The sequence below is a fragment of the Chiloscyllium punctatum genome, chromosome 3 (assembly GCF_047496795.1).
Source record: "Chiloscyllium punctatum isolate Juve2018m chromosome 3, sChiPun1.3, whole genome shotgun sequence".
NCBI classification, from domain to species: domain Eukaryota; kingdom Metazoa; phylum Chordata; class Chondrichthyes; order Orectolobiformes; family Hemiscylliidae; genus Chiloscyllium; species Chiloscyllium punctatum.
This window is the reverse complement of record NC_092741.1, coordinates 13,331,048-13,345,703: the sequence shown is the minus strand read 5'-3', so window position 1 is coordinate 13,345,703 and position 14,656 is coordinate 13,331,048. Positions and strand designations below refer to the sequence as shown.

Sequence of the window (14,656 nt, the reverse complement as noted above, 5' to 3'; positions counted from 1 at the left end):
TGACCGAACCAGCTCGGTCAGGGTAGCCTTGAGGAGGAGTTCGATGAGTGTATCTGCGATAGTTTACTTAAACAATATATAATGGAACCGAAGAGGGAGCAAGCTATCCTAGATCTGGTTCTATGTAATGAGGCAGGAATAATTAATGACCTCATAGTTAGGGATGCTCTTGGAAGGAGCGAAACACAGCATGATTGAATTTAGAATATAGATGGACAATGTGAAGATAAAATCCAATACCAGGGTCCTGTTCTTAAACAAGGGAGACTACAATACAATGAGGGAGGACTAGGCTAAAATAGACTGGAAACAAAGACTTTATGGTGGGACAGTTGATAAGCAGTAGTGGACTTTCAAAGCAATTTTTCAAAGTGCTCAGCAAAAGTATATTCCAGTGAAAAGGATGGACTGTAAGAAAAGGGATAAACTGCCATGGGCGTCAAAGGAAATAAGGGAGGCTATCAAATTGAAACAGAAGGCATTCAAAGTGGCCAAGAACAGCATGAAACTAGAAGATCAGGAAAATGTTAATGATCAACAGACAGGCACAAAACAAGCTATAAAGAAAAATAAGATAGAACATGAGAAAACAATTGCACAGAATATAAAGACAGAGAGCAAAAGTTTTGATAAATATATAAAACAAAAAAGTGACTAAATTAAACGTTGTTCCTTTAGAGGATTAGAAGGGGCATTTAGTTATGGGATATGGTGACCTGGCCGAGGCGCTGAACAGGCATTTTGTATCGGTCTTCACAATAGAGCATACTAATAATGTGCCAGTAATTGACAAAGAGACAAAGGTAGAACAGAATAAAGAACAAAGAAAATTTACAACCCAGGAACAGGCCCTTCAGCCCTCCAAGCCTGAGCCAATCCAAATCCACTGCCTAAACCTGTCACCCAATTCCCAAGTGTCTGTACTCTTCTGGTCCCCACCCACTCATGCATCTGCCAAAACGCCTCTTAAATGAATCTAACGTGCCTGCCTCTACTATCTCTGCTGGCAAAACAGTCCAGGCACCTACCACCTTTGCACGATCTGTGTAAAGTAATTGCCGTGTGTAGCCCCCTTAAAATTTTCACCTCTCACCTTGTACGCATAACCTCTCGTTATTGATTCCTTCACCCTGGGAAAAAGCTTATCTCTATCTACCTTGTATATACCCTTCATGATTTTGTAAACCTCAGTCAGGTCCCTCCCAAATTCCTTTCTTCTAATGAAAGTAATCCTAACCTACTCAATCTCTCTTCATAGCTAGCACCTTCCATACCAGGCAACATCCTCTTAAACCTTCTCTGCACCCTCTCCAAAGCATTCACATCCTTTGGGTAATGTGGCAACCAGAACTGTACACTGTATTCTAAATGCAGCCAAACCAATGTCTTGTACAATTTTAACATGACCTGCCAGCTCTTACACTCAATAAGGTAAAAACAATGACTGCAGATGCTGGAAACCAGATTCTGGATTAGTGGTGCTGGAAGAGCACAGCAGTTCAGGCAGCATCCAAGGAGCAGTGAAATCGACATTTCGGGCAAAAGCCTCCTGCTGTGCTCTTCCAGCACCACTAATCCAGAATCTGGTTTCCAGCATCTGCAGTATTGAGAATCTTACACTCAATACCCCACCTGATGAAGTCAAGCATACCATATGCCTTCTTGACCATTCTATCCACCTGTGCAGCAACCTTCAGGGTACAATGGATCTGAACTCCCAGATCTCTCTGCTTATCAACTTTTCCCAAGGCTTTTCCATTTACTGTATAATTCACTCTAGAATTAGACTTGCCTAAATGCATCACCTCACATTTGCCCGGATTGAACTCGATCTGCCATCTCTCCACCCAACTCTCCAGTCTCTCTATATTCTCCTGTATTCTTTGATAGTCCCTTAGCTTTCTGCCACTCCACCAATCTTTGTGTCACCTGCAAATTTGCTAATAATACCATAGTGCCCTCTTCCAGATCATTTATGTATATCACAAACAACAGTGGTCCCAGCACTGATCCCTGTGGAACACCACTGGTCACCTTTCTCCATTTCAAGAAACTCCCTTCAACTACTACTCTCTGTCTCCTGTTGCTCAACCAGTTCTTTATCCACCTAGCTAGAACACCCTACACATCATGTGACTTCACTTTCTCCATTAGTTTACCACGGGGAACCTTATCAAACGCCTTTCTAAAGTTCATGTATATGACATCAACAGCCTTCATCTATCAACTTGGTCACTTCCGCAAAGAACTCTATTAAGTTAGTAAGGCACGGTTTTCCCCCGCACAAAACCATGTTGCCTATCACTCTAAGCCAATTCCTTTCCAAATATAAATAGATTTTATCCCTCAGTACATTCTCCAGCAACTTTCCCACCACTGAAGTCAGGCTCACTGGTCTGTAGTTACCCAGAATATCCCTACTACCCTTCTTGTACAGGGGGACAACATGAGCAACCCTCCAGTCCTCCGGCACCTCACCTGTGTTTAAGGATGCTACAAAGGTATCTGTCAGGGACCCAGCTATTTCCTCTCTACCTCCCTCAGCAACCTGAGATAGATCCCATTCGGTCCTGGGGATTTGTCCACCTTAATAACCTCTAGCCTAACCAACACATCTTCCCTACTTATATCAATGTGATCCAGAGTAATCAAACTTCTATCTCTCATCTCAACATTCATCATGTCCCTTTCCTCAGTGAACACTGATGCAAAGTAATGATTCAGAATCTCACCCATTTTCTCAGATTCAACACACAGTCTTCCTTCATTATCCTTTAGTGGACCAATCCTTTCTCTAGTTACCCACTTGCTTCTTACATAAGTATCAAAGGCTTTGGGATTCTCCTTAATTCTGCTCACTAAAGCTATTTCATGACCCCTTTTAGCTGTTTGATTCCTCATTTAAAACTGGTCCTACTTTCCCGATATTCCTCCATGGCCATTCTGTTCTTTCAATGGGACATGCCTATCCTGCACTGTCTTTAACCTTTCTTTGAAAGCCTCCCACATATCAAATGTGGACTTTCCTTCAAATAGCTGTGTTCAATCAACATTTCCCAGCTCCTACCTAATTTTGATATAATTGGCCTTGGCCCAGTTTAGTACTCTTCCCTTAAGACCACTCTCATCATTGTCTACGGGTATTCAAAAACTTACAGAATTGTGGTCACTGTTCCCAAAGAAATCCTCCATCGTAACTTCTACTACCTGGCCTGGTTCATTCCCCAACACCAGGACCAATATGGTCCCTTCCCTCGTCAGACTATTGACACACTGCTCTAGAAAACTCTCCTGGACACTCCTTAAAAAGTCTGCCCCATCCAGACCTCTGACACAAAGTGCATCCCAGTCAATGTTGAAAAAATTAAAATCTCCCATCACCACCACCCTGTTGCCTCTATAATCTGTTTACCCATTTGTTCTTCTACCTCACACTCATTGTTGGGAGGCTTGTAATACAGCCCCAACAATGTAACGGCACCCTTCTTATGTCTCAGCTCCACCCATAATGCCTCACTGCTCAAGCCCTCCATAGTGTCGTCCTTTAGCACAGCCATGACATCATCCCTGACCAGCAATGCAACTCATCCCCCCTCTTTGAATTCCCTCCTGTCCTGTCTGAAGTACCTATATCCTGGAACATTTAGTTGCCGATCATGCCTTTCCTTCGATTGCAATAATGTCATACTTCCAGGAACCATTCCAGGCCCTAAGTTCATCTGCCTTACCCACTATACTCCTTGCATTAAAGTATACGCACTTCAGGCTACCAGTTCTCCAGGATGCTGGAGGAAGATATAACAGGCATAGTATCTCAGGTTTAGCCACTGCCCAAATTTATACTAAGTCCTTACCTTCCCAGCACCCTCCTGGTCTCCACATCGCCTCCGCTGTCTCCCGCTGCTCCCGGACAGGAAAAAGTATAAAAATTACAGCCCCAAATAAGCCCTCAAAGCACTGTCCCAACTTTCCAATAGTGCAGATAAAAAGTTACTTGAAGAGGTAGGCAAGGACATGAAAACAATCATTATTACAGAAATGGTATTGTTGGGCAAGCTAATGGAGTTAAGGATAGACAAGTCTCCTAGTCCTGATGAAATGCATCTCAAAGTACTAAAAGAGACAGCGGAAGAAATAGCAAGTGCACTGGTGGTAATTTTTCAAGATTCACTGGACACTGGACACCGCAGATTGGAAAACAGCAAATGTGAAGGTGCTATTTAAAAAGGGAGGTAGACAAAAGATGAGGAATTATAGACCGGTTAACCTCTGTCATGCGAAAGATGCTATTTAGCAAGGCATCTCAGTAGAAATTGTCCTGTTGGGCAAACACAGAATGGGTTCATGAATAGCAGGTCATGCGAAACAAATATTTTGGAATTCTATGATGACATTACGAGTAAGGTGGACAATGGGGACCCAATGGATGTGGTGTACCGATATTTCCAAAAAGCTTCAACAAGGTGTAACACAAGAGGCTGCGGCATAAGATAAAAATGCATGGCGTTACAGATGAAGTATTAGCATGGATAGAAGATTGGTTGATGAACAAGAAGCAAGGAGTGGAGATAAACAAGTGCCATTCTTGCTGGCAATCAGTAACTGGTGTGTGCCTCAGGATCTGTGTTGGGACCGCAATTATTCACAATTTATACAAATGATTTGGAGCTGGAGACCACATGTTAAGAAATTAAAGGGTTAATTTTTTCTGCTGACCTGCAGGAAATTGGATGTTCCAAGACTAAGGTGATATGTCTCCGTCTTACAGGTAGAATGTTAGGTATTTACATTCCCATCCCTTGCCATTCAGAGCCTTTTGCATGACCATTTCCTAATTATTCAGAGTAAAAGAATTACTTTATCATCCCCTATTCAGAAACCAATAAGAATTTTGCAATTAAAATTCTGACTATTTCCTGTAGTTAAAAAAACGATTCACAACAGACCTGGGCATTAACAGATGATTTACGTTACATTGTTTCTGGATATGATGTGATGACTACATTGTGTCTTGAGTGGCATGTGACTGTGGGGGAATGGCAGGGGGTCATCTTGTGGGTGTTACTGACTGCAATGTGAAACTCTTGTACTGTATAAAGGAAGAACTGTCCCTTTGTTCAGAGAGATCCCTTGACATGCCAGTGCCAGCATTGTGAAGAGTGTTAAGAATTCCTCCACAGCTTGTACTTGCTAAATAAATTTTGGCTGTTCACAGAAGTTGGCATTTTGCAGTTGCATCAAGTGTGTAAGAATCTCAAGAAAAAGAACCTAGCATTTGGTGATAGTGATGGGATGCCAACATACCCAGGGCTTCTAGGTGGACTGAATAAGTGATCGTCTGAGTGCCAGTTGCATGAGATGGGAGGGCCCACGAGCTCAAGAATTACCTTGATTTCTCTCCTTAACCGACCACTCAATCAACCACCTCATCCTCTAGGACTCCGTGGTGACTGAATCTCTGAGGTAACTTACGCATTTGCACACCAATGAGTTTGCTTTCAGCATCATAAGTTACTGGGTAAAGGAGGTTATATTCCCCTGAGTAAAGGGGGTTATAGTCCCCCTGAGCAAAAGAGGCTGGAATCCTCTAGTAGTGAGGTTTGAGGCTCTGGAGCATAGTGCAGAAGATAAAAAATAACCTCATGTCTGTCTCAACCACCCTGCCTTAGACTGGTTATTAAGAGGGGAAATCCCTGAAGTGAATATGAAGACTAAAGACTAGTATATAGAGATAAGTTAGGAAGTTGAGACTTTAAAAGTGGGACAAGCATTCCTATTACAGGTTTTAAATGCAACAGTCTTTTATTTGCATAAGTCTTGTAAGAACTCTTGATGAATTTGTTATTGTAGCTTAAACAATAAACTATTGATATCTGACAGGTGATAGGAAATTCACATGGAAATGGTTGATGATTATGACATAATCGGCCAGTCAAGATCCAGATCTGTTACTGAAATACTAAGTGATATCTCTTTGCTAGTTTAAGTTTTAATTGTCTGTGCTCACTGTGTATGGTCAAAATTTGAAGATACTTAACACCAGTCAAACTTGCAAGGTTTGAAACTGTTGAAAAACGTAAGGATAAGCCATGCTCAAGACTTCCAATATTTTTTAAAACCCAAGAAGAATGATAATGTAAAATAGCAACATTGTCTTTATTCAGGGACTAAGGAGTGAATTGGCAGAATATTTATAATTACAGGGAACTGGCTTTATTTTGCAGGGAGTGTGCAAGTGAAACCCAAAATCCTTTTAAGTAACTTTTTTGCCTTATTTGAACTAGGATCTCAATTCAATGTATTTTGTGGGCTATGTGATAGGGCAGATTTTGTTTTTATATTAATATTATACAACATTAGGTCCTTTGTAAAATTATCAAACATGTAACCTTAAAACAAATTGATTGAGGGCTTTGAGCCCCTGATTTGTTTGAAATTCTACAATGCCTGTCTCAAAAACAAATTGTGTCAGTGGTCATGCTTTAGCCAGATGAGAGTATTGTATCAAGATATCTTCAATGTTTTTTTTAATGCAGAGTGTTCACAAAAAGAGTACATTTTAATTTTGCTGCTTTGTTAAGATTTTAGAGAATATTAGAACTTGAGGCTGAGCTGTTTAAATTCTGTCAATTATTGTGAAGACTTCATTGAACTTCCACTATGAAGGGGACCAAAGAATGTTGATCTCTACCAAAATTGTACAGTTATTGATCTGTAACCATTATAATTCCAACTGGTTTATTTAGGAAGTTAAATTTACAACGTTGGTTTGTCAGCAACCACACACTCCAATTAAAAACACTGATCAAGAAACTTTAAAAAAAAAATTAGGACCATTTTTATCATTAATGTCAGGCCTTTGAACTATATCTGAAGGTAGATTTAATATGTATATATGTGGTAGTGGGTTACTGTTTGCTTTAACAGAGAAATTAGAGTTTCATTTGGAGAACATATTTTGATATATTCTGCATTTGTTTCTCATGAATAATTGAGATTTAAATCTGAACTGAAACTGTTTCTTCAATAGCTAAAGCACAGGAAACATTTTGTTGTTTTTTTGCTGTTCCAGATTTTTGAAATACTTTTCCTGACAGCTTTCACATTAGCCAAGTATTAATTTGTCAAAGGAAAATAATTTTTTGAAGCACCTGAATGGAGGCCCCGAGGGTTTGATTTTAGGCCCACTGACTGTTGTTTATAAATGACAGAATTCTTTAGGCAGTACAACATAAAGGTTTATGGATTGTATAAAACTTGATAATGACATAAATAGTGAAACATTGTCTCTAGAGTTTCTCCATTCACAGGTAAAGCATGCCTTCAGACCACCGCCCACCCTCCACAACCTGATCCAATGGATTCAATCAGCTTCCCAGTCACGAGCACAATAAAGTGAAGAAGCCAACAACGGTGAAGAGGAGGTCCGTACGCTTTTTGTCAGTGGCCTTCCAATGGATATTAAACCATGTGAGCTTTACTTTCTCTTTCAATCATTTAAGGGATATGATCGTTCACTGATCAAGCAAACATCAAAACAGCCAGTTGACTGTTACATTTGACAGAGTGGGATCAGAAGCAGCAAAGAATGCGACGTTCACCTGCCCTGCTGCCGCAGCTGCAGCTGTCGCACTTCACACTTACATGCGCTGGTATCCTCCATCTGAAGCATCTCCACAAGGATGGAAGTCTCATCAGTTTTGTTAAGTATTTAACTGCCCTTATCCAAGAATTCAGATTGCCCCATGGAGTAGTGTGCGAGGACAGACTGGAGTTTGTTTTCAGTTTGGACTTTACTGAAGGAGATTTTGGATAACTGGCTTGTTTCCACTCAATTGGAGGGCAGTGGAGTGGTCACTAAGGACTATAGATTTAAGAGCTTTACAGATGACCACTTTCTTTCCGCATGAGAGGATCCTGGGGGATTCTATCTCTTACATGGACTGGTAATTTTTGTTGTTATAATCATTGTATGTTGTGTGTTAGTAATGTGCTTAGATACTGGCTATTAGATTCTTATGAATAAGCTGGTAGTGCCTTTCTCATTCCCCATCTAGATGATTATCATGATATGATAAAAGGAGGGAATGAGATATTAAAGGGTTAATTTGCTCTGCTGACCTGCAGGAAATTGGATGTTCCGAGGCTACGGTGGTATGCCTTTGTCTTAGTGTGGTGTGTCTCTGTCTTACAGATTGAATGTAAGCTAATTTACATTCCATCCCTTGCCATTCAGAGCCATTTGTATGGCCATTTTCTAGTTATTCAGTGTAAAAGAATTACATTATCATCCTCTATTCAGAAATCAATAAGAACATTGCAGTTAAAATTCTGACTTGTTCCTGCAGTTAAAAAAAAATTCTGGCAATTAAGGTATGATTTACATTAAAATGTTTCTGGAAATAATGTGATCACTACATTGTGTCTTGAGTGGCATGTGACTTTGGGGGAATGGCAGGGAGTCATCTTGTGAAATTCTTGTACTGTATGAAGGAAGAACTGTCCCTTTGTTCAGAGAGATCCCTTGACGTATATGAATAGGAAGGGTTTAGAGAGATATGAGCCAAGTGCTGGCAAATGGGACTAGATTAGGTTGAGACATCTGGTCAGCATGGATAAGTTGGACCGAAGGTTTTGTTTCCATGCTGTACATCTCTATGGCTATGACGTGGCTTCGTAAGCATTGTGAAGTGTGTTAAGCGTTCCTCCACAGCTTATACTTGCTTAATAAATTTTGGCAGTTCACTGAATTTGGCATATTGCAGTTGCATCAAGTGTGTAAGAATCTCAAGAAAAAGAACCTGACAATGTAGTGTGTCAAAGTTTGCAGATGTCACTAAGGTGAGTGGCAGAGCCAAGTCTACAGAGGACTGTGAAACTGTGCAGAGCAACATGGTTACTTTAAGTGAATGGGCAAAGGTCTGGCAAATGGAATACAATGTTAGTAATTGTGAAGTCATCCATTTTGGTAGGAGTAGCAGTAATAAGGATCAATACTTGAACGGTATAAAGTTGCAGCATATCGCTATGCAGAGGGGACATTAACTATTTGTTAATAGTTTTTGTTTAGTGTTCTGTTAGGAAAATAAATTGTTATTGTTATTTAAATACTGAAAATTAGGAGTTTTCTTTTACTCCCTCACACTTTTAACAGATTACGAGGGGAGGCAATCTTTTCTGGTTGTTTAGTTTTAATTAACAAAGGGGTTTAACCTCCACTTGGTAACAATTTAATTTATTGTAAAAATGCAGCTGGTTCACAAATGTTCTTTAAAGGGAGGAAATCTGTCACCCTGTGATTCCATAACCACAGCAATGTGACTGACTTTTAAATACCCTCAGAAATTGTATAGCAAGCCGCTCAATTCATTGAGAAGCAGGGCAGCAAATGCTGGTCTTGCCAGTGATGCTCATACCCAGTGAGAAAATGATTGATTAAAAGTGTAAACAAGAATTATACCTGCATATCAGTATGTCAACAAGATATATCTGGTGAGGTTCTGAGGCTACTTTGGAAGTTCTACCTTTTAATTTATAAAATATCAAAAGAACCCTTCCTAGATAAAACATGTAACTTGCAAATTTGTAAATTGTCAAAATTATTCAGCAAAGAATATTAACGTAAGAATTATCATACTGCTGTACAATGACATGTTCTAGCAACACAGCAACAGGAGTAACTCAATCAACTGGCAAAATCCAAAATAGGTACACAAAGGCCTGTATCCCATCACAAAGTCACCCTTTACATACACATGCATAGTACATGACACTGACCCTGTTGGCATAGAACCAGCTCTTAGAGTGAGCAGAACCCCTGACATTCCTGTCTATAACAGTCCAGTCAGCCAGGACTCCCTGATTGGACAAGGTTAACAACCCCAATCAGGAATTTATATTCTATCAGATTCATCTGGTTGACATCATTCCAATCACTACAGTCACTTTGGCAGGAACAATGAAAAAGCAGAGTATAACCTAAACAGGGAGTGACTGCATTTTCTTTTCATTCATGTGATATGGGTTTCGCTGATTGCATCCACACTTATTGGCCATCCCTAGTTGCCTTGAGAAGATGGTCATGGTGAGCTGTTTTCTTGAACTGCTATATTTGGTGTAAGTAAACCCGCAATGCCATTAGGAAGGGACTTTCAGGATTTTGACCCAGTGACACAGAAGGAATGGAGATATAGTTCTAAGTCTGGACTGTGATTTCGAGCTTCAGAAAAATTTAGATATTCTGGTGCATAAATCACAAAGTTCATATGCAGGTACAGCATACAATCAAGATGGGTAACTATCCTTCATTACAAAAAGAATTCAATATCAAAGTAAGGATGTGATGTTTCAGTTATACAGGGCAGTTGTGAGACCATATTTTGAATACTATGCACAGTTTTGGCCTCCTTACTTGAGGAAAGATGTAAATGCATTGAAGGTAGTTCAGAGGAGGCTTACTACATTAATAAGTTGAGCAGGCAGGACTTGTTTTCACTGGTGGTGAGAAAAGTGAGGGATGAATAGATTGAAGCTTATAAAGATCCTGAATGGACTTGACCAAGTGCACATAGAAATGATGCCTCCTCTTATCAGAAGGTTAAGAACTAGGCAGTACTATTTTAAAATTAGAGCTCACCCATACAGGACAGAGATAAGGACTTATTTTCTCTCAGACAGTTGTGTGATCTTGGAACCCTGTGCCTCAGAAGCATTGGAGGAAGGGTCAATGAAAATTTTAAAGACAGGTAAATAGATTCTTGTTAGGCAGGGCAATCAAAAGTTATCAGAGGTAAATGGAAAAAAAATGAAACTTGAAACACAAACAGATCAGACATGATCTTACTGCATAGCACAACAGGCTTGAAAGGCAGAATGGTCTAGTTCAGATCCTATCTTTAAGTCCGTATGTTCACATATAACCCATGTTTGGACTACTTATCACACAAGAGACAGGTCTCCAGGCAAATTGCCAGAGTAAGGAAGAGTGCTTCTTGTCATGACATTCTTGACCTAGGAGTGCCTGATTGGGCAGCCTACGTGATCAGTCTTTATACATAATAATGGTTGATATTGAATTTTTATGCAAAGTAACCGAAAATTACTTTCCCTCATTGCCAAAAGGTGAAAAAGAACAATTTATGATTTCTAAAATAATGCGCAAAACTGTTTATGAATAAAAATAAATGTTCTTTCTTACCTCATGAATATTCTTCCCAGTGATTGCAACATCATTTTTGTACCGTACAAAGAATAAGCAAAGGCCAGTAAGGCACACACTAGATAAATCACTCTGGAATAATCTCATCATTTTGGATCCTTTAGAAACTCCAGCGATAATTCGTCCACTTTCTAAAAATAATAAATTAATAAAAACATTAATCGACTATCTATTTTTCATATTTAAAAGTATGCAGCAAAAAACTATATTCTTTAAAAGGTTGCAGTTTTCAAATGAAAGAACATCCCAACAAAGTTAGGATTTGAAATTCAACTTCTCTTGACAAATGAAACAAAATAAAAACATAAGAAATAAGAACAAGAGAAGAACATATGGTTTAAATAAAAAAAGGGACTGTGGATGTTGTAAATCAGAAACAAAAAAAGAAGTTGCTGGAAAGCTCAGCAAGTCCGTCAGCATCTGTGAAGAGAAATTAGGACTTCTCCAGCTCGGAGGATGGGTCACCGGACCTGAAAGGTAAACTTTGATTCCTCTTCATAGATGCTGCTAGACCTGCTGAGCATTTCCAGCAATTTCTGTAATTGTTTTAAAACATATGGCTTCTTGAGTCTGTGCTGCCAATCAATATGATCAAACTCGACTTCTTTTCCCCCACTTAATCCTCAATCCCCTGGTTTCTGAGAGATGAAATATTGGTCTCCTCCAGTGTACTTGAATATATTTAATAATGGAGCAATCCACAATCCTGTGGGCTCAAGAATTGTCAAGGTTCATAAATTTGTGTGTGAAGAAATGTCTCCTCATCTCAGTCTTAAATGATTCATTGCTAATCCTGAGTTTGTCTCCACATGTTCTTGATTTTCCAAACAATGGAAAGAGCCTGTCAGTTTATACACTGTAAAACCCGTATGCTTCACCTATCATTCAGCTTAACTTCAGAGAGTATCAGCCTCCCATCTTAGTGCATTCTCTTCCAGGGAACAGATCTAGCAATCTTCGTTGTACCACCTCATGCTAAGAGTCAAAAAGTGTGATGCTGGAACAGGGGCATCCAAGGAGCAGAAGAATCAACATTTCGAATCATTGACTCTCCTGCCCCTTGGATACTGCCTGACTGGCTGTGTTTTCCCAAAGCTACACTTTTTGACTCTGATCTCCAGCATCTCAGTCCTCACTTTCTCCCACCTCCGTGCTAAGCCTAAAGTGGTATCACAAGGTTGTTTTTCCAAATTTCTATACCACTTTCTTTCTTCTTCCACTTCATTTTTCTTCCATTCCAATGATTTTGCAATAAAACATAAAACACCATCTGCCTTCCCAAATGCTTGTTGTACATACATACTAACTTCCTGTATTATGTACACAAATCAACCCCTCTCAAACTATCATTCACAAGTTTCAGACCTTTTTGCCAAAGAGAATACCTTTCCACATTGGAACATTATATTCCAGCTACTGTACTGTTGCACTTAAATGTATCTGTATCTCTTGCAGCATCTTTATGTCTTTCTTACAGCTTAGGTTTGTAGCTTGTCACATCTCACCGCGGTAGTGCATTGCAAATCAAGCCATCTGCACATCCACCAATATAATTTATTGTATCCGTTGCTCCCGATGCGGTCTCCTCTAAGTTGGGGAGACTGGACGCCTCCTAGCAGAGCATTTTAGGGAACATCTCTAGGACACCCGCACCAATCAATCACACCGCCCTGTGGCCCAACATTTCAACTCCCCCTCCAAGTCTGCTGAGGACATGGAGGTCCTGGGCCTCCTTCACCGCCGCTCCCTCACCACCCGACACCTGGAGGAAGAACGCCTCATCTTCCGTCTCGGAACATTTCAACCCCAGGGCAGCAATGTGGACTTCAACAGTTTCCTCATTTCCCCTTCCCCCACCTCACCCCAGGTCCAAACTTCCAGCTCAGCACTGTCCCCTTGACTTGTCCTACCAGCCTATCTTCTTTTCCACCTATCCACTCCACCCTCCCCCCCCCGACCTATCACCTTCATCCCCTCCTCCACTCACCTATTGTACTCTATGCTACTTTCTCCCCAACCCCACCCTCCTCTCACTTATCTCTCCACCCTTCAGGCTCTCTGCCTGTATTCCCAATGAAGGGCTTTTGCCCGAAACGTCGATTTTACTGCTCCTTGGATGCTGCCTGAACTGCTGTGCTCTTCCAGCACCACTAATCCAGAATCTGGTTTCCAGCATCTGCAGTCATTGTTTTTACCTAGTTTTTATCAAGCCCACTATTGTCAAGCCCAACTTGTAATAAAAGTTAAAAATTTATCAAACAACACAAAATCCCCACTTCAACTGTCTTTGTAGATCGAGGTTAACTGAAACACAAAAAACATTTCTGTACTTAACAAAAATTAATACTTACAATAAATTAATATATTTTAACTACAGATAAACAACCATGAGCTGTTGATATCTAATTCTATTAGCTAGAGCTCCACTTAACTATTAGAATCATAGAGGACTATAACATGGAAACAGGCCCTTCAGCCCAACTTATCCACACCACTCAGTTTTCACAATTAAAGTAATCCCATTTGTCTGCACTTGGTCCATATCTCTCCATACGTATCCCATCCATGTACTTGTCTAAATGTTTCTCAAATGACAAAATTGTACTTGCCTCTACCAGTACCTTTGACAGCCTATTCCAGACACTTACAACCCTCTGCAGGAAACAAGTGTCCCTCTGGACCCTTTCATATCTCTCCCCTGTACATTGAGGATCATTCGTTGAGCTGAACTGCTACTGGTGTATCTTTATGCTGGCTTCAGCCTAATGCCAATTCAGCTATATAGTCAGAGGAGAAATAGCAAGATGTATCAGATTATCATACAGCTGAAAAGATAGCCCGAGGGGGAGGTTTCAGATTTCTGGGGTATTGAGGCTGGCTCTGGGGGAGGTAGGACTCATACAAATTTGATGTGTTATACCTGCACATAACTGTAATGGATGTCCAACGTGGAGTATTTGGTGGAGTGTTTGAGAAAATTTTACACTAAAATAGCAGGGGAATGAGAACTAATGGGTTTTATACAGAGCTCCAAGCTGTAGGAGTGATGTTGGGAATCGCTTTAAACAGGAAGTTAGAGACACATGCAATAAAGAAACATCTGTAAATATAAAACCATAAGAAATAGGAACAAGAGGCTTTCTGACTCATCAAGCCTGCTCCAATATTCAAGTGGTTCATGGTTGGAAGCTTTCCCAACAGATCATTAAAAAAAGGAGTTCCAAAGGCTCACAATCCTCGAATAGAAGAAATTCCTTCCCATGTCACTTGTAAACTGGAACCCATTTATACTGAGATGATGGCATCTGCTCCTCAACTCTCCCATAAGGGAAAACATCCTCTTCGCATTTAGCCTGGCAAGTCCCTTAAGAATCTCATGTGTCAAAATGAGATCACCTCTTATCTTTCTAAATTCCAGCAAGTACAGTCCCAATCTTC

At 40.2% G+C, this 14,656-nt stretch overlaps 1 protein-coding gene across 1 annotated transcript in view; it reads right to left on the bottom strand.

Annotated features, from left to right (window-relative positions):
- LOC140453945 (dynein axonemal heavy chain 8-like) overlaps positions 1 to 14,656 on the bottom strand; it is a 1,117,430-nt gene that overhangs the window by 1,086,522 nt on the left and 16,252 nt on the right. Inside the window, exon 3 of the mRNA XM_072548819.1 lies at positions 11,198 to 11,349. Coding sequence (XP_072404920.1) covers positions 11,198 to 11,349 — 152 coding nt within the window. The remainder of the gene's footprint in view (positions 1 to 11,197; positions 11,350 to 14,656) is intronic.